We start from the raw sequence: 27,771 nt of genomic DNA on the forward strand, positions 1-27,771 counted from the left end.
ATCCTGATGTTACCTAGCAACTAGGTACTGTATTTCCCAAAGACCAATCACAGCTTAATTCTGACCTGAAAACGGAAAACTACAGGCGGTTTTCACTGCAATCTTACTGTATTCGAAGCTACTGGAATAATTAGTTAGAGATTCCTTCAGAGACAAATTCTTTAACATACAAACATGGTATTCTTGTGTTCTGGGAGTTTTTTTATATATATTTTTATCTTCTACATAATGTTATATAGTTTATATCAACAGCAATGGCAAACACTGTCAACAGGGTAAAGCTCAAATGTTCGGATGGAGCAGAATCTCGTCAGAAAGCTTTCCTAGTCATCTCAGAAGTATCAGTACATGAACACTGCCATCCACTGGCAACATGTCATACCAGCCCCATCCCTATATCCTGGGTTTTCTGTCATGTATATATAAGGGTAGGGCTGCCAGAGAAAAATACTGCAATCTAGAGGTTTAAATAGCCTGATTTTGTTACATAACATGAAGCCAAACCTTGCATTAGGTGAGAAAAGGCAGAGCAGGTCTGTCTGACTAAGAAATGATATTACATAATCAACTAACTAGAACAGCCATTTCTTTTAAGATGCTGCTCAAGATATTTTTTCTCAACAATCACTATGCAGAAGGCGCTGCTGTTGGAGGGAATCTAAAACTGATTACTTACTGTGTGTAAAAAAGAAAAAGCACCACATGATGAAAGGGGAGCAGAGTCCTATTTTTAAAGCATTTATCACTTTGAACAGTAACCGGAAAGCAGTCCACTTTTCAGAGCTTATCTAATGTTTAGGAAAGGTGAGGTGGGCTCTTGGTGACAATCGTTTATTCATAGTTAAGGGAATGTGGCTGTAATAATGTTTTCTTTAGACAGAGGGCGCCGTTGACTTTAATAAAGCTCCTGTGGGTGGATATCATCATATCTGTCACTGATTATCACAGTCTGCGTGGAGTCACCACATATTTTCCTGCAACTAAAAAAAAATTTGCTAATTTTGCTTTAATTTAGCTTAAATTTAATTATAAATACTGTTTGTATTAAAATGAACTGTAAAACAGTTCTTTTGTATTCTTTATGTCTGTGTTGTTGTTGTTTGTGACATTTGTCAACAACTCGTGGCATTACACTAATAAGGATAAGGTAGGCTGCTAAATTGATTCAGCTTAGCGGTTTTATCAAAGCAGCAAGATTTTAATGTGCTCTGAGGAAATCATCCATGATCCACTGTGTGACCCCCTTCAGCCCATAAAGGGGGCTCTGGTGGACAAGCTGGCTGTGACCCACTTCTTTTGTGCCTTTAGTTTATCAGCTCTAAAGGCTTTGTTTGTAATCATTCATTGCCCACCCCCTTCCTCCTCCTGCTACCCTCATCTCATATCCATCCCACCCCCATCATACTCACAAACACACGCAGACTAGAATATCTGAGAGGATTTTAATCTGCTAAGTACATTTAAACCTTTACCTTTCACAATAACCTAAATGTTTTCTTTAAAATTATCTTAATCTTTTGTTCATCCTCTAATTATAAATGAGCTACTTTACTTTTACCTTTTTTTTCTTTGAGAAAATTTTACCATAAAATATATCTGAGGTTCTGCTTGTGGTTCATTTTTACCAAATTTCTGTGAACAATTTAAGAAATATTGGCATTTTCTTCAACAAATGGTCTCTGAACCCTTTTTTGGAGGAAGCTTGTTGAAAGGAGAATTAAATCTAACTAAATATATTTAGAGAATTTTCCTAAAATAGTCTAAATGTGTGTAAATATATACCCCAAAACATTCACATATTCGTGGTTCAGGCTGAAACTCAAAACTATTCTTAACCCTTTAAAGCTTGCAGTAAGAAAAAAAAGCAAGAGAAAAAGTTCTTTGCTTTTTCTTTCCCATTGAACATCAATAATAATTGTTTAATGGCTGACATGACAATTAATAACAATAATGAAATTATCAAAATTTGAAAAAGTAGCTGGACAACAAATACTTGTTTTTGGTTCAGGTTTATACACATGTATTTTTCAATTCATTTGCTAAGTTGTTTCTGTCCTTTTTTTGTAATTTATTATAAAAATGATCAGCCAACCACAGAGAAAACAAAATGACCCCTTCTATGACTGTTGTTTATAATGTTTTCTTTAACATATTCATATTTAACATCACAAATTTGTTATTTCTTAGTGCACCAGTTCCAGCCGCAATATGTCCTTATTTTATCTCCTCACGTGCTCTTTAACTGGATTTCACAGAAATCAGTGAGAAGCACCAAAATATGGCGCTATCATTTTCAGCCAATCAGATTACTCTTTGTAACAGGTTTCAGTTGCCGTCACTAACGTGGCGGGAACGCGCATTCAGGAAGGGAAAGAGGTTGACAAGGCATCGGGATCGCGCTTTATCGTGTTTGGCTGGCAAGTGCCTTCGGTGTAACGGGCTTATCATTATGGGGCATCCAGGACCCCGAGGCGGGGTGGACCCTGACCGACCGACGGATGCGAAGAGCTCATCCAGGCGGTTTATACCGGGATAGAAAGAAATCAGTGCGATAAAGAGGCGGTGAGTGGAGCTGCAGAGAAGGAGGTGTTTGCTGGGATTCAACCAGAGCCAGAATCACTGCCTGTAGGTTAACAGGAGAAGAGGGACGTGAGAAAACTGGGAAATCAACAGTTTACTGTCTTAACTGGACCTGGTTTTGCTCTGAGGGAAAAAATGGATGGATGGTCCGGTCAGTCCAACCCGGTCGGGGCAGGGTGGGCTCATCCGGAGTGAAGACAGTCGGCTCTTATCTGTTGGCTTCTCCTCCTCCGGGCGGCGATGTCCGCTTTCTGCCTGGACCTGCAGACGTCCGCCGTGGTTTCAGCACCACTGGAGCTGGACAGCGACTGCATGGAGCCGCGAGCCAGTCCCGCCGCTCAGGAGCCCGGCGGCTTCCAGGGTCACTCGCTGCGACAAGCCGGCTCCGGAGGCCTCGGCATGGCCTTGGAGGAAGAACTGGCCATGATCACCGGGGAGCGGGGAGACGAGGAGGAGCTGTCGGACCTAGAGGCGCCTGCAGTGGGACATAACGCGGACTTACTGTTGCTTTTCCGACAAAAGGAGAAAGACTTGGTTCTAGCTGCTAAACTCGGCAAAGCTTTGCTTGAAAGAAACCAAGACTTGACCAAGCAATATGAGAAAATGCACAAAGATCTCAACGAGAAATTAGAGGTAAACTATATTTGACTAAAGTTTTCCCAAGTCTCTTTTTAGTTTTACCTCATAGCATGAACATCTTACAGTCAACTTTGAGCCTTTATGATTTAAAGACACTCAAACAAGTTGTACCTGATGCTCTATTAGCTAAAAAAAACTAAACAAAAAGTTATACAGAAAAATCTTAACATGTCCATCCTCATGTTGGCCATTAGTCCTTTTTATGTTTACACAAAACAAATAACAAGGCCAAAAGCATAGCATAATTTGTGAATTATTCCTCACATTATGTTTACAGGGAGGGCTGAGCTTTTGCTCAGGTTGTTTTCAAATAGTTGTATAAGCCAGCACATCGTCTTAAAAAAACAACCAACCAACCAAAAAAAAACAAAAAAAAACAAAACAAAACAAACATAAAAAAAACAACAACAACAACAAACAAACAACAACAACAAACAAACAAACAAACATAAAAAAAAAAAAAAACGCCACAAAGACTAATCCTGTGGGTGTCCAGGACCTAATGTATCTGTTGGGCATTTGTTCAGCCCTTTGATCCATATTCATCCTTATGTTGGTGCTCGAACACATAAGCTGATGCAAGCTCTTCTTGTCATTAATGATGTTTCTTGATGTCTCATCATTATAAGTCTTGACATTATTTTGTGTTCTTGTTTTGATGCTCTTTGATCTCTCTTCTTGTGTTGGCCTTTATCCAAAGAGGAAAATAATGGCCACGCAGATACCAGCTGGTTTAGCCTTTGACTTAGCCACAACAACCCCCATCAAACCAGTAATGGAGGGCTTCTTTACACTATGTAATACAGTTTAGATCATTTAAAAGAAGCTTGTTATTCTTTATATTCCCAACATGAATAAGCGAACTAATAATTAAAATAAAACTCTGATATATTCACTGTCAGTGAAGCAGATTCAGTTGTCAGTATTTTTTTCTTGCACTTTGCATTTTTATTTTAATAAAATCTCAGTTTATGAACACTTTTTTCCATGTTTATTATGTTTTCATGTGAATGAGCTACTATCATTTCTCCATATTTTTCTTAAGAAAATGACCAACATTCAATAACAATAAGAATATGGTGGAACTTTCTTAGTGTCTTTTCTTTAACACATCTGATGCAGATTATAACTTTATGTCCCTGCATCCACATCTAGCACTTGGAGCAAGAGAAACATGAGTTGCGACGGCGTCTGGAAAGTCGGGAAGGGGAGTGGGAGGGCCGCGTGGCCGAGCTGGAGACCGACGTCCAGCAGCTTCAGGGTGAGCTGGAGCGCCATCAAGTCCAGCTGAGAGAGGCTGACAGGGACAAGACCAAGGCCATCAGGGAGCTCTCTGAACAGAACCATAGACTGCTAGAGCAACTCAACAGGGTGAGGAGCAACATCCATGTGTGTGTTTGTGTGTATAAATTTGCTTAAGATGTAGTGCTTTAAGCCACCGGGCCAGCCTGCACAGAAGATTTATTTAGTCTAGGCATTGAGTCATTGTGTCACATGGTCCTAATGCTGCTTTAAATGCCCCTCCACCCAACCAAGACACATATTTTACCCGAATGGCTGTGTGTGTGTTCATATGCATGCACTTTGTGTTTCTTCTCAGCCTTTCTTCAGGGCCAATTCAATTTTGCCTGGCTGGCATGACATAAGGTACTCAGTCAAGTGAGGATTCATCACCCCTCAGGGTGGATCCACACCCCCTGTCCCCTGCTCAGCCTGTCTGTGTCACTTCACCTGAATTATGCCAGCTCATCAATATAACAGTGAGCTTCCGGGTCTTCTGTTAAATCATTTACAACAATTGGACTGCACACTTATGCAATCGCACTCTGCATATTGACAGGTAATTTGAGTGCAGTTATTAAGACTAACTGAAGAGAATATGCCCTGAAAGAGGTTCTGAGACAGATTGATAAATAAAAACATGCTCGGGATTTGGGTTAAAAGTTCAAGCTTCAGTATATCCTGATTGGAAATAGCTGACATGCATCAAGATGAACTGAGACTGGCTGTAGAGGGAGACTGAAGATACTGACAGTGCTAACGGTTGTAGCTAAAACTGATTAATCCTTCCTAAGGCGCTCAGTGCAGCTTCTCAGTGTGTTCAGCTTACACCAAAACAGGGACCTTATTTTAGACTGAATGGCCAAATACTTATACTAATTTTACCTGATTGTGTTGCTTTTATGCAATGTTTTAGTGCTCTGTTTTCTGCATTTTTCATTGAAGTTTCAGTCATACAGAGTCATTTCTAATGTCCTGCAGTGATTTAATGAGGATGAGCAGAATCATGCCGTGTTGTCCAGCTTGTCTGAGGAATTTGCAGCACATACACCTGTAAAAATCACTCCATACACAAACAAAAACACTGACTGCTGCCATGCAGTTTGGCTGCATTTGGAGGCCTCAGAGCTACACAAAAGGTTGACAAGATTGTCCAGGTGCTTTGATAACCCAGTCAGCAGTGCTGGCTGTCATGATGCTCATGTTGTGTGTTCCTTCCCCTCCACTCCTAGGGGATGATATGATCTGCTGCCTGGCACCTGCTGCTCACAGAGGAGGAGGTTCTTTCAGGTGGATTTTTAACCCCCAGCTTACTGGCAGGCAGAGCAGCTTCTCCCTTTCATCTCAATCAGATTAAAGAAGGTCCCTAACCATCACCACACAGCAATCAAAGACGCTGTGCTGGTTTCTTTAGTTGTGGATGGCTGTAAATGCAGGCACTTAGCATAATTAAACTACATTTAATTCAACTGAAAGCTGCCTGTAGGAATATATAATGATATCCCCAGAGAGTGTTCTGTGTTGTGCTTTAGGGGGACAGCACACTTTTGGTCTTTGTAACGCAGTAAAATTCATGAGACCTAATTGAATGCATTGATCCGCACCTCATGATTCAGTTGGACAGATGAGGGGAAACCTGCTGGGTAAGAAGGTAAATGAGGTCAGCCTCAGTGCTCATGCTTTCTATCATTCTTTTTTTTTCTTTTCTTTGTCTTTCATCTCCTCATTTCCCTCTTGGTCTGAGCTTATTACTAAGCAATTGGCTGTGACTAAGTAATATTAGCTGTTTACAACTCTGACTGAATATGAGACTACCCTGAGGAAACCTTGTAGCAGCAAAGCCACCAGAGGCCCCCTGCTATCTGCCCCCCTTTTTTTCTCATAACTCTTTAAGTGGAACAATCTTATTATTATCAAAGGGATCCTACAGTATATAGTCTCATGCTAACTTTGTTCATAACCATGTAATTATTGCACTTGGTTTATATGTGACCCCTAAGTGATAACAAGTTTGTTATTGTTGCCCTGGCTTGCCAGTTTAAAGTCCTGAAAGGACACATGACCATGCTATTGACTGATGGAGCCACCACTTCAGCAGCAACTTTGTTTATATTAACACACAAACCATATAAAATGAGAAAATAATGTAAAACTATAAGGTCACTCTGTGTTATTAATGACTAAAATTATTTCACAAAACAAAAAATACCTTTTTAAATATGATAAGAATTTAAGAACTGTTTAGGCATGGTCTACAGGGATCAAATGATTAAATTAGATAGATTAAACTTTATTGATCCCACAAACTGGGAAATTCACTGCATTGGGATGTTGTGTTTGCTGCTTGGCAACAACTGAGCTGATGATGTCGCATGCAGCATCAACAGCAGTGTTAGACGATATATGCATAACTACCAAAGTCATGCAGATAAACTCTGATGGTAGGCAACATGGGCAGGAACTTATAGCCAACAGTTCAATAGGAAACAGACTCTCCTTCTCAGGTACACATCCAGGATCACACTATCATCAATCTCCTGCACCAGTGCAAACAAACACTAAACAAAGCAAACACATAAGTAAGGTGTATCCACTTTCTTTACTTTCTCTAATCAACCTGAGATTCATCCACCTTTACTGTTTCACAAAGGGTGCCTCTGGTCAATACAACCGTATGTGAAATATGCTAGCTTACCACTATTTATTAGCCAGAAATGCTCATTATGCTCCAATAGCAATATGTTGGTATAGATTTTCAGTCATCTAGGTCACGGTAATCCTTAAATTTGGAAAATGTAGCAGACAACTTGGGCTCTTGGAAACATCTCGGTCCACACTCCAGATCACTTGGTGGCAGTAATGCACCAATTAGATTTTGCCAGCTGACAAAAAAAATATAAAGAAGAAGAAGAAGAAGAACTGCAAAACAGAGTTTAGGATTATGGAGTTACAAGTTTAGGGTTAAGAGAGTTATGGAGAAACAGGTAACTGGGATGAAAGAGGGCAGATATCTGGCTCTTGGTTTAACCGTAACTGTGTTACTTATTCCATCTCCCTCAAGTCTGATGTTATGAGTATAATAAGTTACATAGTTCTAATTCATATATATATATATATATGGGGGCACAGTTGAAAAAGTTTGTGAACCACTGCTTTAACCTGAAGAAGCCTTTTAGATTAAACGTCTTAAAGATCCAAAGAATAGAAGTTCATAAACCTTTATTTAAGCCCTTAGGAGTCGCAGTGGGAAGTCTCTTCATCCCCTAAATAGTCACAATTGATCACAGAAATCATGGAATATCTAAAGTTTGGGGGAAAATCTCCATAGCGTAAATTGTGAGATTGCATGCTATCTTGTAGATTTAACAAGGTTACTGGTTTCAGAAATGGCTGTGAAAGGGTTGAAACAGCGGCCTGCGGAGTTTGTTCTCTCCTTGTGTGCAAGAGTTCTACAGGTACTCTGCATTCCTTCCACAGTTCAAAGACATGCATGTTAGGCAAGGCAAGTTTATTTGTACAGCACAATTCAATGACAGGGTTATTCAAAGGGCAGGCTTTACAGAATACAATAAGCATAATTTAACATTAAAAACAAAAAGAAAAATGAAAAAGAAAGAACATTGGTTAAAAACAGTATTAAAAACATGATCAAGTTTTAAAATTCAAGAATCAAAGAACCAGATGCAGATTTTGACTTCTAAATAAAAACTAGTGAAATGCAGCAGAGGTGGGTCTTTAACCTGGATTTAAATAAACTGAGTGTTTCAGCTGATCTGAGACTTTCTGGGAGTTTGTTCCAGACATGTGGAGCATAGAAGCTGAATGCAGCTTCTCCATGTCTGGCTCTGACTCTGGGAACTGATAAGAAACTGGAATCAGATGACCTGAGGGTTCTGGTGGGTTCATACTGGGCCAAGAGGTCACTGATGTATCTTGGTCCTAAACCATTCAGAGCTTTATAGACCAGCAGCAGAACTTTAAAGTCTATTCTCTGACGAACAGGCAGCCAGTGTAAAGACCTCAGAGCTGGACTGATGTGGTCCACTTTCTTGGTCTTAATGAGGAGTCGAGCAGCTGAATTCTGAATCAGCTGCAGGTGTCTAATTGATTTTTTAGGTAGAACCTGTAAAAACACTGTTACAATAATCAAGCTAACTAAAAATGAAAGGATGGACTAGTTTTTCCAGGTTCTGCTGACACATAAGATCTTTTACCCTTAATATATTCTTAAGGTGATAGTAGACTGATTTTGTGATTCCCTTAATGTGTTTCTCAAAGTTAAGGTCTGAGTCCATCAATACACCCAGATTATTAACCTAGCTGGTGGTTTTTAGGTGTATAGCCTGAAGCTCTGTGGTGACCTTTAATCGTTTCTCTTTGGCTCCAAAGAAAATCACCTCAGTTTTGTTTTTGTTTAATTGAAGAAAGTTCAGGTACATTCAGTCATTAATTTTCTCAATGCACTTACCAAGAGCCTATATGGGACCTTGGTCTTCTGGTGACATTGTAATATATATCTGTGTGTCATCTGCATAACTGTGGTAACTAATTTTGTTTCTCTTTATGACCTGTGCCAGTGGGAGCATGTAGATGTTAAACAGAAGAGGCCCCAGGATGGAACCTTGGGGAACTCCCCATGTAATTCTTGTCTGCTCCGATGCAAAGTTACCTATTGACACAAAGTACTTTCTGTTCTCTAAATAAGATTTAAACCAGTGTAGTGCAGTACCAGAGAGGCCCACCCAGTTCTCCAGTCATTTGAGCAATATATTGTGGTCGACTGTATCAAATGCCTACACTGAGGTCCAGTAAGACTAAGACTGACACTTTTCCATTGTCTATATTCAAACATATGTCATTAATGACTTCAGTCAGAGCAGTCTCAGTGCTCTAAAATCTGACTGGAAGACATCATAGCAGTTGTTTCGTGTTAAAAAGTCATTTAGCTGATGAAAATGGCTTTTTCAATTATCGTACTTAGAAATGGAAGATAGAGATAGGCCTGTAGTTGCTCATTTAGATTAGGCTAAGTGGTCACTCTAAATTCACCCTAGGAGTGAGTGTGAGTGGTTGTTTGTCTTTCTCTGTTGGCCCTGTAAAAGACTGGTGACCTGTCCAGGCTGTTCCTTGTCTCTCACCTGCTAATTTCTGGGATAGGCTCCAGCTTCCCTGTGATCCTGGTTTGGAATAAGTGGTATAGAAAATTAATCTTTGTGCAGCTTTTCAGAGGATGAATTTGTAAGTAAACTGAATCCACCCAAAGGCTAAATTCTAACAATAATGTTTCATGTCTTACAAACTCAGGGATCAGTTTTTACCACTCCCCAGGTGGCTGCAGTGAAGTGACCTTGAAGACAAGACTCTATACAGGAAGTGATGTAATGCAATGGTTAAGCTACAGCAGCGGATTAGCTATAATCTGTACTGACAGTCTTGCCGTGTGCATGTTGTCAGGAGCCAAACATACTTGAGTCCATGCTCTAATTAATTAATTAATGACAAGTTCCTGAGATATTTGGGCAAAGTAAAATAAAAAAAATTAAAATTATAATAAAATAAAATTTTCACATCTTATTGCCTTATCTTGGACTAACACAGCCCTCCCCCAGGCTACTCTTATGTCATTGTATGTGTGTGTTTACATGCCTGATTAAATTTTCAAATACTGGTTGATAAATCTGTGTATAGAGTACACATTGTAATTGATCCAGTAGGTGCGTTCGTGCTGGTCTCTGTGCCAGGACAGCCAGTCTCCTCAGGCCTAATCTGATCAGCGTGAACCAGCAGGAAGGGGACCTTTCTGTAATGACATTACCTCACATGCTCTGGGAAGGCTGGACATGCACTGACTTCAGCAGCAAATGTCTCCCATGTTTTATGGCCATGGTGAATTTGACTGAACAGACTAAATTAAACGCTGACAGCAGGCTCTACTGATCATCAGTGGTGCTCATTTGAAACTGTAATAGAAGAGTAATTATTCTTTTTGCTAAACTTTATGCAACAACTTAACAAGCAGGGTGTAATATAATGATTTGTAACGGATGAATTGGCTCTTTTCTTGCTTGTAGCCTTAATAGAAAGTTTATCTATTTTAGATGTGCATAAGACTAAGAGTGTTCTTCCTCTTTTTACAGCCTATTGAACTTGTTCCCTGGGAATCTGTCCAGCCATCAGCGTATAGTCTGTTTCCCATCAGAACAAGGTGTTGCTCCCAGACGTAGCTTTGTGATTGCCACATATTGCCACTTTGCAGTATTTGTTATGCAACTTGAACATCAGGTGGCCCACCCTCCCTGAGTCTAGACAAGGCAATGCACTGTGAAAATGACTCAGGAAAACACCAGAAGCATTGAGACCACAAGTTTCAGCTCTATCGGTCCCACTTCTCTCTGGTTGCTATGACAACTAGAGTGACATGCAAATTGAAACTCCATGTGTTGTTACCATGGGAATCTATTCACGAAAACAGCTAAGGATGCAGTAACTTGATTCAAGGTTCAGCCACCTCGGACCTTGAAAGTATCTGAGTCAGGTTTGTCAGATTCAGAGTGAATCTGGGAATAAAACGACATGTCTCTACATTGAGCTCTAGAGACTGTCACAGTGGTCAGACTTTTTTTCCCCTCATTTGTCCTCCACTGCTTAAACCTGGGATCTGATGAATTTGTGTGCAGATTAAGTGACTGTCTGCAAGTCAGCGGTCAACTCTGTGGTTTTCCAGCACGCCTTCAAATCTGTCAGCTTACTGGGTCAGTGTGTCAGGTGCCATGTCACTGCTTTGACCTGATCTGCTGCTGCACTGGTCTCTGCAAACTGCACATCTGTTTTCAGCTCAGAGAAAACAGATGGTTTGTAGTGGTTGCACTGAAATGCACATCTGGTTGCAGAAAAGCTTCATAACATGAACCCAAAGACAAAATGATAAAAAAAAAAAATGTACACTTTATCCGAACTTGTGTTTTAAACTTTGTTTTCACATCGGCTCCTCTCTTGAAGGAGCAGTTTCTGTTTGCCAAATAAGTTCTTTCCTTATTTTCACCTGCCTAAAATCAGGCTTTTAACCCCTTTTTATACATTAGAAGACATATCATGTATAAAATCAGTCATTAGTGAAGAAGCTGAGGATTTCTGCTTTGAATGTGCAGACCGCCTGGGCTGTCTGACATGGACAATGTCATTAAGTGAGGAGCAGGAGTCCCTGGAGAGCCTGTGGCCGGCCTGAGCACACCAATAGGTTGCTGACCAGTTAGCGGTGCTAAAGCCAAAACTAGAAGAAAATAAGTAGAACCTAAAACTGTAGAAAGTGACATAAAAATAATCTATTACCTAATACTTCCACTTGCATACAACCTTGTATAATTTTGTTTCCTTGTCTTGGGGATTGCTCTCGAGTTCAAACATTTATAGCTGAATTACCCCGACGTTATAAGTGTAACAGAGCATCAGTAAACAGGCTGAGATCCCAGTTCAATGGACAATGAAAAGAGTAGTCATGCCACAAGTCTTTTGTAGGCAAACAGATTTTGTTCAATTACAAAATGTTTTTTTTTATCATTTTGAGGAACACAGATGTGCACTTAGGTAATACAGCTTGGAGTAGGACTTTGATTATGATACATAAAGCATTAAACCTCCTTCCTTTTCTATTTAATCTGTTAAAGTGTTAACTTGCAAATAATTGTGGTCACAGAGCATCAGCTCCAATTTCAAGGAAGTTAGGACACTGTTAAAGAAATGCATGTAATGTATGTTATTTAAAAAAACAATGCAATCACATACAATCTCAACAATATTTTATTCACAATGGAACATAGAAACATATAAAACGTTGAAAGTGAAACACTTCTATGTCAGAAAATATGAACTGAAGATGATGGTGGAAACATCTAAAAAAAAAAGTTGGGTCAGGATAAATATAAAAGGCTGGAAATGGAAGTTACAATAAAGTGAAGCAGGTGGAGGAATGTGTTGCTCCTAATTAGGTTAATTGGCAAAAAGGCTAGTAAAGTGACATTAAGGAGCACCTTAGAGAAGCAGAGCCTCTGTGTACTATAGAAGGCCACAAGTTCATCAATCTGCAAAAAAACTGAAAAAAACCCTGGATTTACAAAATGGGGAGCAACGTTAGAATAAACCTCAATGAAATATTGCAAACACTTTGAATATTTCATCATCTACATCACATAATATCAAATATCTCATAGTCATTGTGTGTTAGAAACACAGTCACAAAATAAGTATTGGTTTTCCATAATATCCAGAACCACAGATTTAATTGCAAAAGCCATAATTCTGTCTAAATCACTGCATGGGCTCAGGAACATTTCCAGAAGTCTCTGTCAGTGAACACAGCTCACAAAAGCAGGATAAAGCTCTATCATGCAAGAAGAAGCCATATGGGAACATACGCCATAAGAACATCTTCTCTCAGCCAATTAAAATGGAATGAGGCAAAATGGAAAACTTCTGTGGTCAGAAAAATCGATATTTGAAATTATTTTTTAATAATTAAGAGGACAGGGACTAAACTGTCCAGCTTGTTATCAAGACTCCAACCTGCATGTCTGATGGTATGTAGGATGATTTGTGCCTATGGAGCTAGAAATTAGAACATTTGGAAAGGCTTCAATTTTATAACATCTGCTCTTATACAGAATACTGAACTGCATACATCATCTATTACAACAGCATGTCACCAGACTAGAAGAATCTTTCACCGCTTGAAAACACCGGGATCATCATGAAACACAAAATACAGCAAAGAAAACCCAGGACTGTTGAGCCAGTAGAATCCTGCAAGAATAAGACAACATTCCTCTCCTAAAACTCCAGTAAAACCCCAGTAAACTGCTCTCCTCACCTCCCAGCTGTTTATGTACTGCTGTTAAAAGAAGAGAGGGTGCTACACAACATGGTTCTTTTCCAACCTTAAACTTTAAAAAACTCAACATTTGAGGCTTCTTGCTGCCTTCAAACTCAAGATGAGCTAATATTGTTCATGAAATATTAAAATGTCTCACTTTTAATATTTAATTGTGATTAGAAAGTTAGTTTATGAAATTTGCAAATCACTCCACTCTGGCTTTATTTTCATTAGAATAATGTTTTGTTTTGTTTTTAAATTAGGTTTTACTGGATGTGAACTAATATTGTTCTAATTTGTGAATGACAACTTAACTAGAATATTTAAACATGCCACTGAGCAATTACTCTAATCTGCTGTTCAAAGCTTTAAAAATGTAGAAGTTATTTGTGGTCTAATGGAAATGAGGGGAAGGGATTTAATTCTCCACTGTGGTAGATGTGATATAACCACACTATCATAAATGCACTTTAACAAAATAAGGAATGTATCCACTTTATTCTGGTCATGTGGCGATAGAGTGGTTCAAACCTGAATTAACCCTCCCCCCCGTGCAGATGCAGTCCATGTACCTGCACGGCTTCACTCTGGGATCTCACTTCTCTTCATAAATGCATATCAGATTCTAACATGTCTGTGTGTATGAGTGTTTGCATGGTTGTCAGTCTCTGTGATGGACAGGTGAAGCTTGTTTTGATAAATGTTTAATAATATTGCTAAATATATAACGTAAAACGTATGAATGTGACTCCTTTGCACTGGGAGGTGGGTGATGAATATATTTACTACAGCTCAAAATCTCTACATTATTTCTCCACTTGTGTCAAACACATCGGAGCTACAGAAAAGTCAAAGTTCTTCCATGTTGCAGCAACTTTAGTTACTTGATGATGGAGCTGACAAACAGCCATCTTTGTTGTTTCCCAGAGACTCCCTGAAGAACACAATTAGAGGCTAGAAGCAGGTCTAAGGACTGAAGTAAACTAAACCAGGCTAATGCATTCACATGGCCAGCTGTTGAATCCTCTCAGATATCTCTGAGCTTCTCATCAAGAAGTGTTCAGTGTATAGTGCCATCTAGAGGGTGTAATTCATATTGATGCAAGCAGTCATTTTGGCTTCAACTCAACTTTCAGTGAGTAAAATGTAACTCATAAGAAAATCATAATAATTTGAAAGCTTTTTTTTATTGTCGTACATGTTTTTGGTTTATTTACCACGTTTCACTATTTAAGAGAGCTGTATGAAAAGAATGCTTTTTAGGATTTGCTGTTGCCATGGCAGTGATGAAAAGGTGAACAGCAGCTTCTTGAGTGCAGCGTTATGGTAATGATGCGCAGCCAGGCTCCGTGTGGCCTGATCTCACCTGTCCAATGAGCTGTAGTGATCACTGAGTCTGCTGCTGCGTTGGATGGAACAAATGCTGAACAGATCATTTCTGCTGAAGATTTTCAACTTAAGCTGCGATATTTAGGCAATTGATGCTTTTAGAGAACAGGCTATCAAATGCACCGTTTAGATGAACAGGCTGGTTTGGGCTAATACTGGTAACAAATGCACGTCCTCATGCACCTGTTATTTGCTTTCAGACTCCAATTGTCACTGCTGGTAAGGCCCCTGTGCAGATTTTATGAATAATCTCAGATAATGCAATCATTTTTCTTTCAAAGTAAAATGAATTTCTGTCATCTTCTGTCTTTCTCTCCATGTACAGGCTGCAGAGGTGGAGAGGCAGCTGTCCACTCAGGTCCATTCATTACGGGACGACTTCAGGGAGAAGAGTATGTCTACAAGCCAGCACATGACACGACTAGAGACCCTACAGGCTGAGGTCAGACACCACCTCACCTCTTTATGCTAAACATTATTGAATGAATTGTACTAATCAGAGTGGGCACTGCTTCAGCAGTTACAAGCTAAATATAAAACCTTACAGGTATATTTGCTTTGTTTTATCTGATGTGCAAAATATATGACATCTGTTTGAACCTGGTTGTTGTTCATGAAAGAGGCTGAGGTGGCAGCGAATATAAAGAAAGACACTCCAACATTTGAAAGCGTTATCAGTCTTTCTCATTATTGTAAAGTTGAATTCGTATTCAGAGCTTAATTTTGCACACTTTAGACTTTGGCTGTTATATTTTTACTTAGTCTTGTTTAACTTGTAGCTTGTGTAAGAAAACTTTAGATAGAATCTCAGCTGACTTCAATAATGAGAGGACAAATCAACAAAAAGGGTTGGACAGATCCTGGAGTCTACACCCTGGTGGGGGATGAGGAAATGAAGAGGCCCCTCGTTGGGCATCAGGAAGAAATGAAGATGGAGAAGAGGTGGGCTGTCTACGATTCAGTCTTAAGGAAGAATGACAGAATAAAAATGAGTTTTTAAAGAAAAGATAATACAATGTGATTAGTGGACAAGAAGATCATTAGACCAAAGAAGCAACGTCCAAATTCAGAATTAGGAATGTTTTCTATTTGGAAGAACAGAAGTGATGAAGAGGAAAAGGAAAAGCCCAGATTTCAGGGAATAAAAGCCAAGATAATGGAAAAGAGCTTCCTTGATGAATTCTTCCTAAAACTCCAATGACATAAGGGCTCTTAACTGACTAAGCTTTGTTCTAGCATGAATATGTGTGTATTTATGTCTTCCACTTATTCTCACTGGTAACCCACTGATAGTGTGTTCAGTTATCAATGCTCCATTTTTATAGTTCACCACAACAGTTTTTGTTCAATAAGATCACCAAGTCTCAGCTTCCATGGATGATAAGAGGAAAATCATCCTTCCTTAGAGGACAGTGCTCACTTTTCACCCATAGTGTTTACTTTGTGAAGGAAGCTGTGGGATTTCTTTTAAGCCTTGTCTTTTTTACCTTAATCGTTGTCTTTCCTCCTTCCCTCACCTTCCTTTCATCTTGGTTGGAACAGCAAGGGCTAGAAGTGAGTGGTTCCTCCCTGCTGGGTGTCGGCCGGACTGCATGCTGCATGTGAAGCCTGTAAAACAACAGAAACAAGGATTGCTCTGTTACTGGGCTTCCTCTTCAATTTTCAGCTGCTTCTCTGATGATGAGGAAGAAAATTACTATTATGCCAAGTCAATTTATGAACCTCATAAAAATATTATGTCTAATGTCTTTAAATTTCACAAACACCCAGCTAAAATCATCAAATTATAACACTCCAATTTGACATCTCACATCCTTTTTCCAGTCCCTGTTTTCTGTTGTCAAAAGCATGACAAACATAATGTGTTAACAGAGCATGAAATGTGTTGTGATGTCAATTTGCTCATGTATGAAAAGCCGGGTGTGTGTTGAAAAGGAGCTCAGATGTTGCTGTTGCTTCTCTTCAAAGCAGGGAGAAAACACCCAGACTGCAGAGCCTGCGCTATAATTGGGATAAAAGGCTACTGCTCTATATTTAGCTGGGATGCTGCAATGTCTGGGTGCTCCCACTTTTCCAGTGCTTTGCCTTCATATGACATATGCTGATGACTAATGGCTTTTTAGTATATTTGTGGGAAAGCACAGACTCTAGCGGCTCAAAATACCCAGAAACCACTGATCTTTATGGTAGAGAAAAATAACTGATCCAAATGTAAGCTCCTGTGCTGTGAGGCAGGTTACCAGATGTAGGTCAAGGATAAAAGTGAACTAGAAGTGATGTTTAATGGGAAAGCTGCACATGCAGATACAAAACTGCTGTGTTGTGGCAGTGCTAGCCTTCAGTGGAAGGCTGTTGAGCTGGTATGGTAGTGAGCAAGCTGATATCATGCTTTGTGTAGACGCTCAAGAATTACATTCCTGAAGACGAGGGTGGCAACAGCCGTGCTAGGCAACAAACATTCTTTCGACCAGTGGGAGTGCTTTTTTAATCTTGTGTAAGAGCCCAGCTTGCTTCAGAGTCAAGAAAACAACCAAATTTAGCCTTTAATCAGGTCTGTGCGGTCCATGTGATTGTTAGAGACTTCATGCCTGTTTCCCACAGCGCAGTATCTAACCAGTGTTGTGTGTTAGATTAAGATGCTGTCAGAGAGGAAGATGGAGATCGAGCATCGGATGCACGCCGTGCTTGAGGAGAACGATCTGCTGCAGAACACTGTGGACGACCTGCGAGAGAGGACGCTGGTGTTGGAGAAACAGTGTCATGAAAAGGACCTTCAGGTACAGACACATGAAATATGACTTCTGTGTGCAAATTTTGTCTCATTTCAACAGTTCATTCTTTATAATCTTATTTTTTCATGGCCAATGATTAATTCTGTTGTGTCCAGTTGAGACAGAGCCAGTTGGAGCTCCAGGAGGTTCAAGTGTCCCACAGACAGCTGACTGCTAGGTTGGCTGAGCTGACGGAGGAGCACAGTCTCCAAACTCTCACCCCCCACCCATCCAGCCTGCTGTGCGAGATAGAGCAGAGCATGGAGCAGGAGGAGCAGGAGCAGGAGAGGGAACAGGTATTCTGGATTGTCTAGCCTCACTGTTTTACGCCTGCTGAGAGTACCGGAGGAACGGATCACTAATTATCCAAACTTTTTTCCACTGACAAGCTCCGTCTCCAGCTATGGGAGGCCTACTGTGAAGTTCGCGCGCTTTGCTCTCATCTCCGTGGAAACGACGTCACAGACTCAGCGCTGTCCACTGACTCCTCCATGGACGAGTCCTCAGAGACTTCCTCAGTCAAGGATGTGCCAACTGGGAGCCTCCACACCAGCCTGTTAGAACTACGAAGGCTCACGCAGAACCTGCTGGATGGCAACGAGTCTACGGTAATGGTCATCCCTAAACAAAAAAATATATATATATTATTAAAAAATGTCAGTTTACAGAGGGTTTGGCTGCTTGGTTTCCAGTGCGATGTTTATTAAATAATACATTGTCAAATACAACTTGGAAAAGCAATGTATCTGTTACCTATCAATAACTTAAATGAGTGATTCTTTTACTGCTGCTAACTCCATATTTATACTGAAAAATATTATAAGTAATTTATTCAAATCAGAATTTTGTCCTTGGAAACTTTATTTCATGTTCATATTGACACCAAACCAGCCTGAATCCTCATAGCTTTACATGTCACTTAAAAACAATTAATAAATAAACGGATACATTTAACACTTAAAGCACATTAAAGTGGTGCTTTTTCAACTTTCTTTTCAAGTTTTCCACATATTTCAGAGGAAATACTACAATATTTGTTAAATATAGTTAGCACACATTAATAAACACTGACATGTTAATGTTTCAGATTTTAGCAAATAGCTCATTTCTAACTGTTGTCTATAAAATATGACTTGTACCTCTACACTTCCCATAAGTGTGTGTTGTGAAATGGATGTGTTTTGTGACAAAAGGGCTCGCGGCGCAGTGATGAGGAGGCTCTGGAGGAGCAGGTGAGGAAGCTGGGAGAAGAACTGCGGGAGGTCAGAGAGTTGTATGAAGCTGAGCAGAAAAAAACACGTAGCAATGAAGAAGAGCTGCTACAGCTGCACAACCAGGTACTGATCCCTGCTGCACACATGCAGACTCCCTGTGTACTGTATCTGTGCATGTATGCAAGACATGATGGAGAGGTCGAACACATGCAGAAGGCAGAAGTCTATACTAAAGCTCAGCTGCCAACCATTTAAATAAAAACCCCCACTGATTCCAGATCACATCCGAGGACAGCATTTATATGACCTGGTACAACAGAGTTGTTGTCCTTTTGACACACTTTTTATTTTTGTTATGTATGACATTGCTTCAAGCTTGCATTCATTACTTGCCCACATTCTTCTCTTGGCTTTGAATGCCATCTTACATGATGTACACAGAAAAAGGCTTCCAAACGCATGGCTCGCTACATTTCCAGTTTAACTGGGTATCTCACACATGAGCACCCTCTGTATAACGAAGCCATTTAAGCTCAGGAGTGCTCTGGAACATGTGAACCTTGCATCTCTCAGATCTGTGTTATCCTTACCTGCAGATGGCGCTGCTCTCAGTGGAGACGTGCTCTCTCCGAGAGGAGAACGAGCGGATGAGGACGATGGCTGAAGTTCGAGAACCCAGCGAGAAGCTCCAGAGTGCTATCCGAGACAGAGACGACGCCATAGCCAAGTAGGATGAATAAAAGATTCTGAATAGACAATAACCACACTGATGCAGTCAGTGTATATAGCGTTAAAGTAATGGGTCATTAATAGATCCAGGTAATCCATAACAGCATAGGCCTAATCAACTCAGTGACGGTTTCACTTTTTAAAAAAATAATAATAATACCGCGGCCATCAAGAAATATATTGAACACAGTAAGAAATATTATGTCAAACACAAAACTAATATAATCATACAGTTGAAACTTAAGCACAACTTCATCTTGGATCATTATTAACCCTACACTCATTAGCTCTTTATCAGATCCACCTTGCTAGTACTAGGTTGGACCTCCTTTTGGCTTCAGAACTGCCTTAATTCTTGGTGTCATAGATTAAACAAGGTGTTGGAAACATTCTTCATAGAATTTGCTCCATATTGACATGATAACATCACACAGATGCTTTGAGCTTAATGACATGGTGCGTTATCCTGCTGGAAGTAACTTACATTACCACCAGCCGGATCCATTGATAAAAGGCAGGATGGATCCATGCTTATAACTTGTTTACACCAAATTCTGCTTCAAGGTTGAACATGTTGCGTGTTCAGAGATGCTATTCTGCAAACCTTGGTTGGAACCAGTGCTTATTTGAGTTACCATGGCACATTCAAAGTCACTTAAATCTCATTTCTCCCTTATTCTGATGGTCAGTTTGAATTTCAGCAAGTCATCTTCACCATGTCAACATGGCTAAGTTCACTGAGCTACTGCCATGTGATTGGCTGATTAGATATTTGAGTTTACAAATTACTGAGTACATATACCTAATTAAATGGCCAGCAAGTGTATATTTAGTATATTTATAATATTGTCCTGAAAATGATGACTATTTCATTAAACTACAAGTCTGTTGTTTGCCAGCTGTCTGAATATGCTGACTCATCGTAAATATTTGTGTCCAAATCTTGGCTAGCACTTTTATTGATAAGGTGGTTATGGTTAAGAGAACACAACAGACATTCTGATTTTTCATAGCAGGAAAAAAATGCATACAACCAATCAGATTTAAAAAGAAAGACACACGAAGGGCACATGAATTACAACACTACAGTTTCCATTATAACTTAAATCAAAGTATTGTAAATATATATTTCCAAGTATAAGCCTATGGGAAGGAATCCATGTAATAATAACACTTTTTAAAACATCAAATAAAAAAAAGTACTAGACATGAGTGCTTTTCATTAACAAAGGAACATTCTCAAGGACAATGCTGACAACATAAAAGATTTATTTAGTCAGATCTCTTTTAGGTTCACGGCTGACTTTAGGTACACACATTAAAATCCTTCAGTAAAATGTATTCTGTCATCTGTAGAAATACACAATATGCTTTCATGCAAATTCTCACAAGTTGTTAGTGTAGAATAAAGTATGGAAATAAATCATTTTCATGTCATCAGTTTGGATTTGATCCAGCACCATGTGAAGAAAAAAAAGTTGAGACGGGAGCATGATTTGATCCTTGAACAACACTGTAAATGTTTTGCATTGCAGAACAATGACTTTCAGCATATCAGGTTTCGGTCTTTCAACAGTTTGGCTCCGTCGTCCTTTTGGCATATTTTTGTTTAAAAACATCCAAATCTTTCTGTTGGCTCATATTTCATGATGCCTGTAAGCCAGTTTAGCTCCTGGACTCGAACACAGCTGCTTTTCGGAAAATAAGTCATCTGAATAGCAGCATATTTTGTCCAAAATCTTCGGAGTTAATGGTGCCATCACAAATTTAAAAAAAAAAATCAGAAGAAGATCACGTTTATTGGATTGTCGTTTACATGCAGATATTTTTCTAAATTCTCTAAATTTTTTAACATTATAGATGAATATGAAGCATAGATGAATATTTGTTGTTGAGAAACATCATTCTTAAATTAACCTATTTTCCCTCACAGTGAACCCCTCCCCAACCTCATCTGAAGCACCACCTTGGATGCTCTTTCTAAACCAAAAACAAATTTTGTATCAAATACAAAATGTGCATTTATGTATCCAGATAAAAGGACCAAGTTCTCAGTTTTGACATCCTATTACATTTGAAGGATCTTGTCTTTTCCTTTTATATGTGCAGTTACGAATAGGGTTCCAGGGATACAGATAATAAGATTTAGTGTTTATTTAAATTTAACGCAGCATTGCAATGTTTTTTTTTTTTTGTTTTTTTTTTTACAACAGGGTTGTTCTTTACCTTGTAGGAGGTATAGATTCTCTCAGGCCTTCATGCGGGTTTCTGTCTGTGTGTCCTGCAGGAAGAAAGCTGTGGAAATGGAACTGGCCAAATGTAAAATAGACATAATGTCTCTGAACAGCCAGCTGCTGGACGCCATCCAGCAGAAGCTCAACTTGTCGCAGCAGCTGGAGGCTTGGCAGGTGGGTCAATAGGTAAAAGCAGCTGGAAAATCTGTCTGTAGGATTTTAGAACAATTTCTATATGTGATGTTTTAATGAATAAGAATGAAATGATATTTAACTTCAGTAAAAGTTTCTCAGTTGTCTTTCCCTCCTCTGTAACCTGTGTATGGTGTCAGTCCATTTAACTTGAAGCAGTGAACAGAATCAGTGCATACTCACTAAACAACTCATGTAACTACTGAAGACTCTGTACCTCGTGTCTGTAATGGTTGAAATTAGCTCCTTCCTACCCCTCCCTCACCCGTAACAAGCAGCTCTTTCCTCTCTCTTCTCCGTGCCCACAGTTTGCCTCCTCAGGGCTCTTTACTGTTTGGCTCTTGTGGTTTCTGATCTAGTGGCCTTTCTCAGCTTCAGTACCACCCTTTCTCCCCTGTGGTACCCCCCCTCCTGCCTTAGAGGTGAGCCCTGAGGTGCCCATCCCGCCGTTTCACTCTACACTAACCATGTCATGCCACGCCGAGTCATTCCACGCCACAGTTAACTGACTCTGGAGAAATGCCCATCCCAGCTTTATCTCTCTGTGTTTCTAAACCATTAACCTGAACAAAAAACCATCCAATCCCACCTCCCTCTCCTTCCACCTGTCTCTTTCTCCTCTCCACATTCACCTGTATTACTTTTGTTAGAAATCTGGTCCCCTGGTCAGTTTACCTGTTATTTTTAATCACGTATGGATCAAGTTGCCATCCATAGCAGGTTGTTTCCAACTTGATAGCGCAGCTTGTCGGAGCCCTCTGGTGGTTTTATGCTTCAACAGCTACTAACAATAAAGATGGCAACTTTAAAGTTAAAGTAGTAAGTGCAGTTTAGAGGGATGACTGTCCTCCAGACAGTCAAATAATAAATCTTTTAGTCAGTGATTTGATTTATTGAGCACATGATCAGAAATATGTGCAACCTTTTTCTAATATGAAGCACAAAAAGTTAGGAAATTGTGTTTGGCCATATATCAATCCCCTTTAATAATACAAGTGGATGTTGTTTTATATATTTTAGTAAAGTGTGATTAGTCACCTTTACAATGATGTGTAACTTCTTTTATGGGATGAGAAACAAAGCTAAACATGTGGGTAGTGTCCCCCAAAAAATGTGCCAAAATCCCAGCAATATTCTCCTGTTGGTATTCTCTCTTAAATTTCTTGGTGAATAAAATGATTACACTCACACTCTCTCACTCTAATAAGGAAGAAACAACACGTATTTGCCATTTTTACACTTAATTAATTTTACACTTTCCCTGGCCTCAGAGGCGTGTAGAAGATCCTTACACAACTACAACAGCCCGGCACCTTCTCCAACATGCTGGTCACCAGCTGGTCCCTCTTGCAAGTACAGCACAACCAAGGTGATTACACAGGTGCTTAGTTGGGTTGAGGTCTAGACTCATAGCAGGTCTCCACTCCCAAATTCTGGAGGTTCTCTGATGATCCTGGCTCCTGGTGGTTGGAACATTGTCACTCTGGAAGATGTAGTTAGGTCCCAGATTCTGGAGATATGAGATCGTCACAGTTAATCAGGTGCCAGTACTTGAATCTACTCACACGTTTAGCTGTGTTTCTCTTTCCACAGTAGCATGACCTTTATAAGTTACACCTCATAAAGGTGACCTCTCAAGCTTTCCACCAATGTATAATACGACACCAACTGCTATTAAAGGGGAGAAATAACTGACCAAACACAAATGTCCTTACTTTTTGTGTTAAGTTTAATTGGAACTGTGTGTCAAATATAAATAACAGCAGAATGCAATAATTTATAAATTGTGTGACTGGTTTGTAATTGAAAGTGCAAAAATAAGTCAGATAGCTCAACTAAGAGATTGTAGTTGTTTTTTAAATATAGCTTAATCTGAATGTGTTATACCTTGAAAAGGTTTTAAATGACAATGAGGAATGATTTAATATCTCAGTACTTGAGAGAAAGGTTGTCATTATTACTTATTACTGGATAAAATTAAAATGATCCATGTGGTGTCTTTGTAATCAGTATCCAACAGTTAACTTGATCAGTGGGTCCAAACGCTCCAGAAATTCTTAGATCTGACCACCTGCCATCTCTGTAAGCCACTTCTCTCTGGTCATTCTCTCAGTTACTTTGCTGTCTGCTTCAGGATGATATGCACCGAGTAATTGACCAGCAGTTGATGGACAAGCACCAGGATGAGTGGCGTTCAGCCAATACCTCCCTGTCAGGGTCATCGCGGAGTCAGTCCTCAAGACGAGCTCATCGCATCTCTGACCGGGACAAGAGACTTTTCTCTTTTTTCAAAAAGAACTGAGCCCTGCTGGACTGACCCTGAGCTCAGCAGACACGTGTAGAGAGACAAGGTGAGGGACAAGGAGGAAATGACATCTTAGTATAGGGGTAACAACACAGCCAAAGACAGGCAGCGGCACACGCTGAGGTTTGGGGGGGGTAGGATAATTTGCACTTTATAAGTCCCCGTTATTCTTCTTACTGATTAACTGGTGGCTGCTGACAATGAATGAAGTGAAAGAGCAGGACTTCCCCAGAGTCTTTGGCTTCAGCCCCTCTCATAGAGAGCTTTTGGTCTTACAGAATGCAACGGGGTCACAAAGTTTACCTCCGTAAAGGAAGGTTTCCTTGTAGTGCCTACAACCATCTCTACAAACCCACTGCCAACTCTGTAGAGATGGAATACAATGTACAGTTAATGTATGCATCCCAGTTATCAGGGCCAATGAGTCTGGGGAAAGACAGACATGTACGGGACATTGCAGGAAGATAAAAGAAGAGAGTATTGCATCAGAGTATGACAGATGACATTAGACGGATGCTAACTATCCTCTGAGTACAGAGCATAGATGCAGCAGTCAGTTTGTCTCTCAGGTTTATTCATTTGTTCAGGGGAACATGAAGTAACATTGATGTAACTGACAAATGAAAGTTAATTTAACATCTAACCAAAGTGGGGAAAGGGATTTTTTTCACTTTCTGATTTAGCATGTGCTCACTGGTAACATTTGAGGACATGCAACATTTTAAAGGTGCACTTGTTGATATTTTTATATACACAATGAATCATTTAAACTGGAAAATGTGAAAAGGATGTTAATCTAAGAAAAAACCCTCAGAAAAGATTCACCTCACATCAAAGTTCTTCTGAGCACTGGTTAGCATTTTAGCATTTTTAGCTAGTTGTTTGAATTGCTGATTTTCTTTTAACATTGGCCTTAACATGAGTTATTTGGGCATAAATGTGACTGCTAACTTGCTAAATTAGTACCAACTGAGCAAAAAAATTACAAGTAAGCGCAGCTTTTAAAATCTGAATTTCTAGATTAAAAGCAGCAAAGACAGTTAAGATCTAATATTAAAATCTAAACAGCTAAATACTACATTACCCATAATGCTTTTAAACTATTCTGATTATATTTTTCCTCTTTATAAATGGCCACACAAGTTAAATCAAGTTAACGTAAATGATAAGAATGTAAGTAAAACAGCACTTTTAATTGGTCCCAGACCTTCATGTTAATCTCTGACACATGAATAAACCTTTGGGTAGCCGAACGTATTGACACTGACTGTGCAGGTGTTTTTATTTTTCTACAGTTCATATTATATTCATAATTATATAAAAGAAAAAGCACTGTCCAACATTGTCCATGTGATGTCAGCCATTTTCCTAGTTAACCAAATTTTCAAAACGTTTACATCAAATTGAGAAGGAGGTAGAGTGCTCATCAACTCCAGAGTAACCAGATGAATTTCATAGATATAAGTCAGTGTACAGCAATTCCATCCACCTTCCTCGGGAGTGGACAACGTCTGCTGCGATGCTTCACATTCACTCCGAATAGAAAAGGTCTACCTCCATTCTCTTTGCTTCAATAATTCATGGGCACTTTGATTTCTAAGCTGGTGGGCTTCCATTTTAGGCAACATATCTATGACTCCATCGGTGACACAGTTTGTGTTGACCTCAAATCTTCAAGTGTGTGTGAGTCAGAGTGATGTCTCATGTTCGTCTGTGTTTGAACTCAAGTCAAATGCAGCTGTGTAAACCTATGCAGATGTCTTCATGTCATCTCAGCTGGTTGTTGGGAAGGATCAACCCAAAGAATGATTTTTATTTAAAAAAAAAAAAAAAAATAGGTTTGGATGAAATTGATATATTTATAAGAAAAAAACATAACTTTTGAATGAAAATCTTTTTGTAGAAAGAAATATACCTGTTCAGTATTATTTGTAGGCTCTTCTTTCCTTGTGTGTGAGCAGGAATTCCTCTGGTGGGATGAACATTATCACTGTATGTTTGTCTTTGTTTTGTTATGCTATTTCCTGGTCTGATGTGGCATTAAGTGGCGCTGGCACAAGATATTCATAACTGCTTTTAAATGCCAACCAAATTATTCAAAAATGTGGCACAATTCTCTTTGTGAATGTCATTAATCAGTTCCTTTATGTGGTAAATTCATCCAGTTCAGTTCTGTGACAATAAAGACACCACTTTCTGATAAGTCACCCTTTTAATTAGTTTATAAAAAAAACATCCAAAAGTATTAGGATTTGCAGGTTGTGTAAAATTAGTTAAATTAGAAGTTTGATATCACTTTTCATAACATATCATTCATAAGCCTACAGCAGATTAAATAATGGTGCAAACAGCTGTCTTGGGTCAGTCCATCACCTTCATATTCTGGCTTACAGCCCTTCCTAAGCTCATCTATGTCTTCTATCCTTTACTAAAACTTCTGTGCACTAAACTATAGATAATATGAAGCTGACATCACACATCAGTTTGTATTCTCACTTCCTCTGACCCTCACTTGTGAAAACTGTGAGATTGGCATCTAAAATCTTCTGTCAGTCCAATTTTTTTTATCCTCAGAAATGAACATTAAACATATTTGCATATTAAAGAACAGACATTTCACGAGTTTCTATTTTATAGCATATCTTTATTATGAGTCATCCATAAACTCCTCATCACTGAATATGTTTATTAACTTTCATTTATCAAAAAATGGAGTTGTATTTTGTTGGGGATAAGATTTTGGCACTTGCATTCAGCGGTGTGATTCAGCTACTAAACGTGTATTACTACATGGACATGTATGTTACTCTTTCCATTTTACTTTCATTTCTTAAAATTTGTCTTTTTTTATAACTTTTTTCTAGTTAACACCATAACATTATAAATATACCATATGGCACACTGAGATGACCAAAAAAATAGTTGATGACGATTAAATGAATAGATAAATAAATAACCAAAAAACCACGAGTTTAACCCGTTAAGGCCTCACCCATGAAAAAATGGTAAGAAAAGTAAAAAAAATTTTAAATATGAGGTCTTTATTTGGCCCTTTAACAAAATTTAACAAAAAAATTAACATATAGAAAATTAACATTTTTTTGGGGGGATATCTACCATTTATTACTATGTGATATATTAAAAAAATTACAATATGGTTTTCTGCTTCTGGGTATCTATTAGGGGACAGAAGACGAGTATCAGATTGTGTTCAACAGGATTTTGAGCAAAGTTTATACCATAAATTGAAGCAAAATGTCTCAGAAACTGTATGTGACAAATATGTCATGTCGGACTCTTATGGGTTAAGAAGCCAGACCTGAGAGCATACACACTCCTCAGTGATTTAAATAAACAAATGGCTTTGGTTATAGATTCATTAAACATTATTACAGCCATCAAAAACATCTTCATGAAGGGTGCCTTATTAGAAAGTTCCTTCACTGTTCAGTCTGACAGGTTGTGATTAGAAACTCCAAAGTAAATAAGGCACATGCTTTTATTTCTCTAGAAGAAACTTAAAAAAAAGAAAAAGAAATCATACCGTTACCTTTGATGTGTTTGTAGATTT

At 39.1% G+C, this 27,771-nt stretch overlaps 1 protein-coding gene across 3 annotated transcripts; it reads left to right on the forward strand.

The window, feature by feature from the left end:
* The first annotated feature begins 2,375 nt into the window (after positions 1–2,375).
* bicdl1 (BICD family like cargo adaptor 1) lies at positions 2,376–26,015 on the forward strand. 3 transcript variants are annotated; one of them, XR_006012147.1, is made up of 12 exons: positions 2,376–3,213; positions 4,375–4,590; positions 15,081–15,197; positions 16,298–16,309; positions 17,386–17,532; positions 17,643–17,822; positions 17,916–18,134; positions 18,720–18,863; positions 19,337–19,467; positions 21,757–21,877; positions 22,204–22,317; positions 24,030–24,112. XR_006012147.1 is itself a non-coding variant. In XM_042000719.1 (11 exons), the coding sequence occupies exons 1-11, from the start codon at positions 2,821–2,823 to the stop codon at positions 24,195–24,197; spliced, it is 1,848 nt and encodes a 615-aa protein (XP_041856653.1). In that variant the 5' UTR covers positions 2,376–2,820; the 3' UTR covers positions 24,198–26,015. The 3 variants fall into 3 exon arrangements, 2 of the variants coding, with proteins under 2 accessions (XP_041856653.1, XP_041856654.1); XM_042000719.1 differs by lacking the exon at positions 22,204–22,317 and having other exon boundaries at positions 24,030–26,015; XM_042000720.1 differs by lacking the exons at positions 16,298–16,309; positions 22,204–22,317 and having other exon boundaries at positions 24,030–26,015.
* Positions 26,016–27,771: the final 1,756 nt, after the last annotated feature.

This window comes from Melanotaenia boesemani, chromosome 11 (genome assembly GCF_017639745.1).
Source record: "Melanotaenia boesemani isolate fMelBoe1 chromosome 11, fMelBoe1.pri, whole genome shotgun sequence".
Taxonomy (NCBI): domain Eukaryota; kingdom Metazoa; phylum Chordata; class Actinopteri; order Atheriniformes; family Melanotaeniidae; genus Melanotaenia; species Melanotaenia boesemani.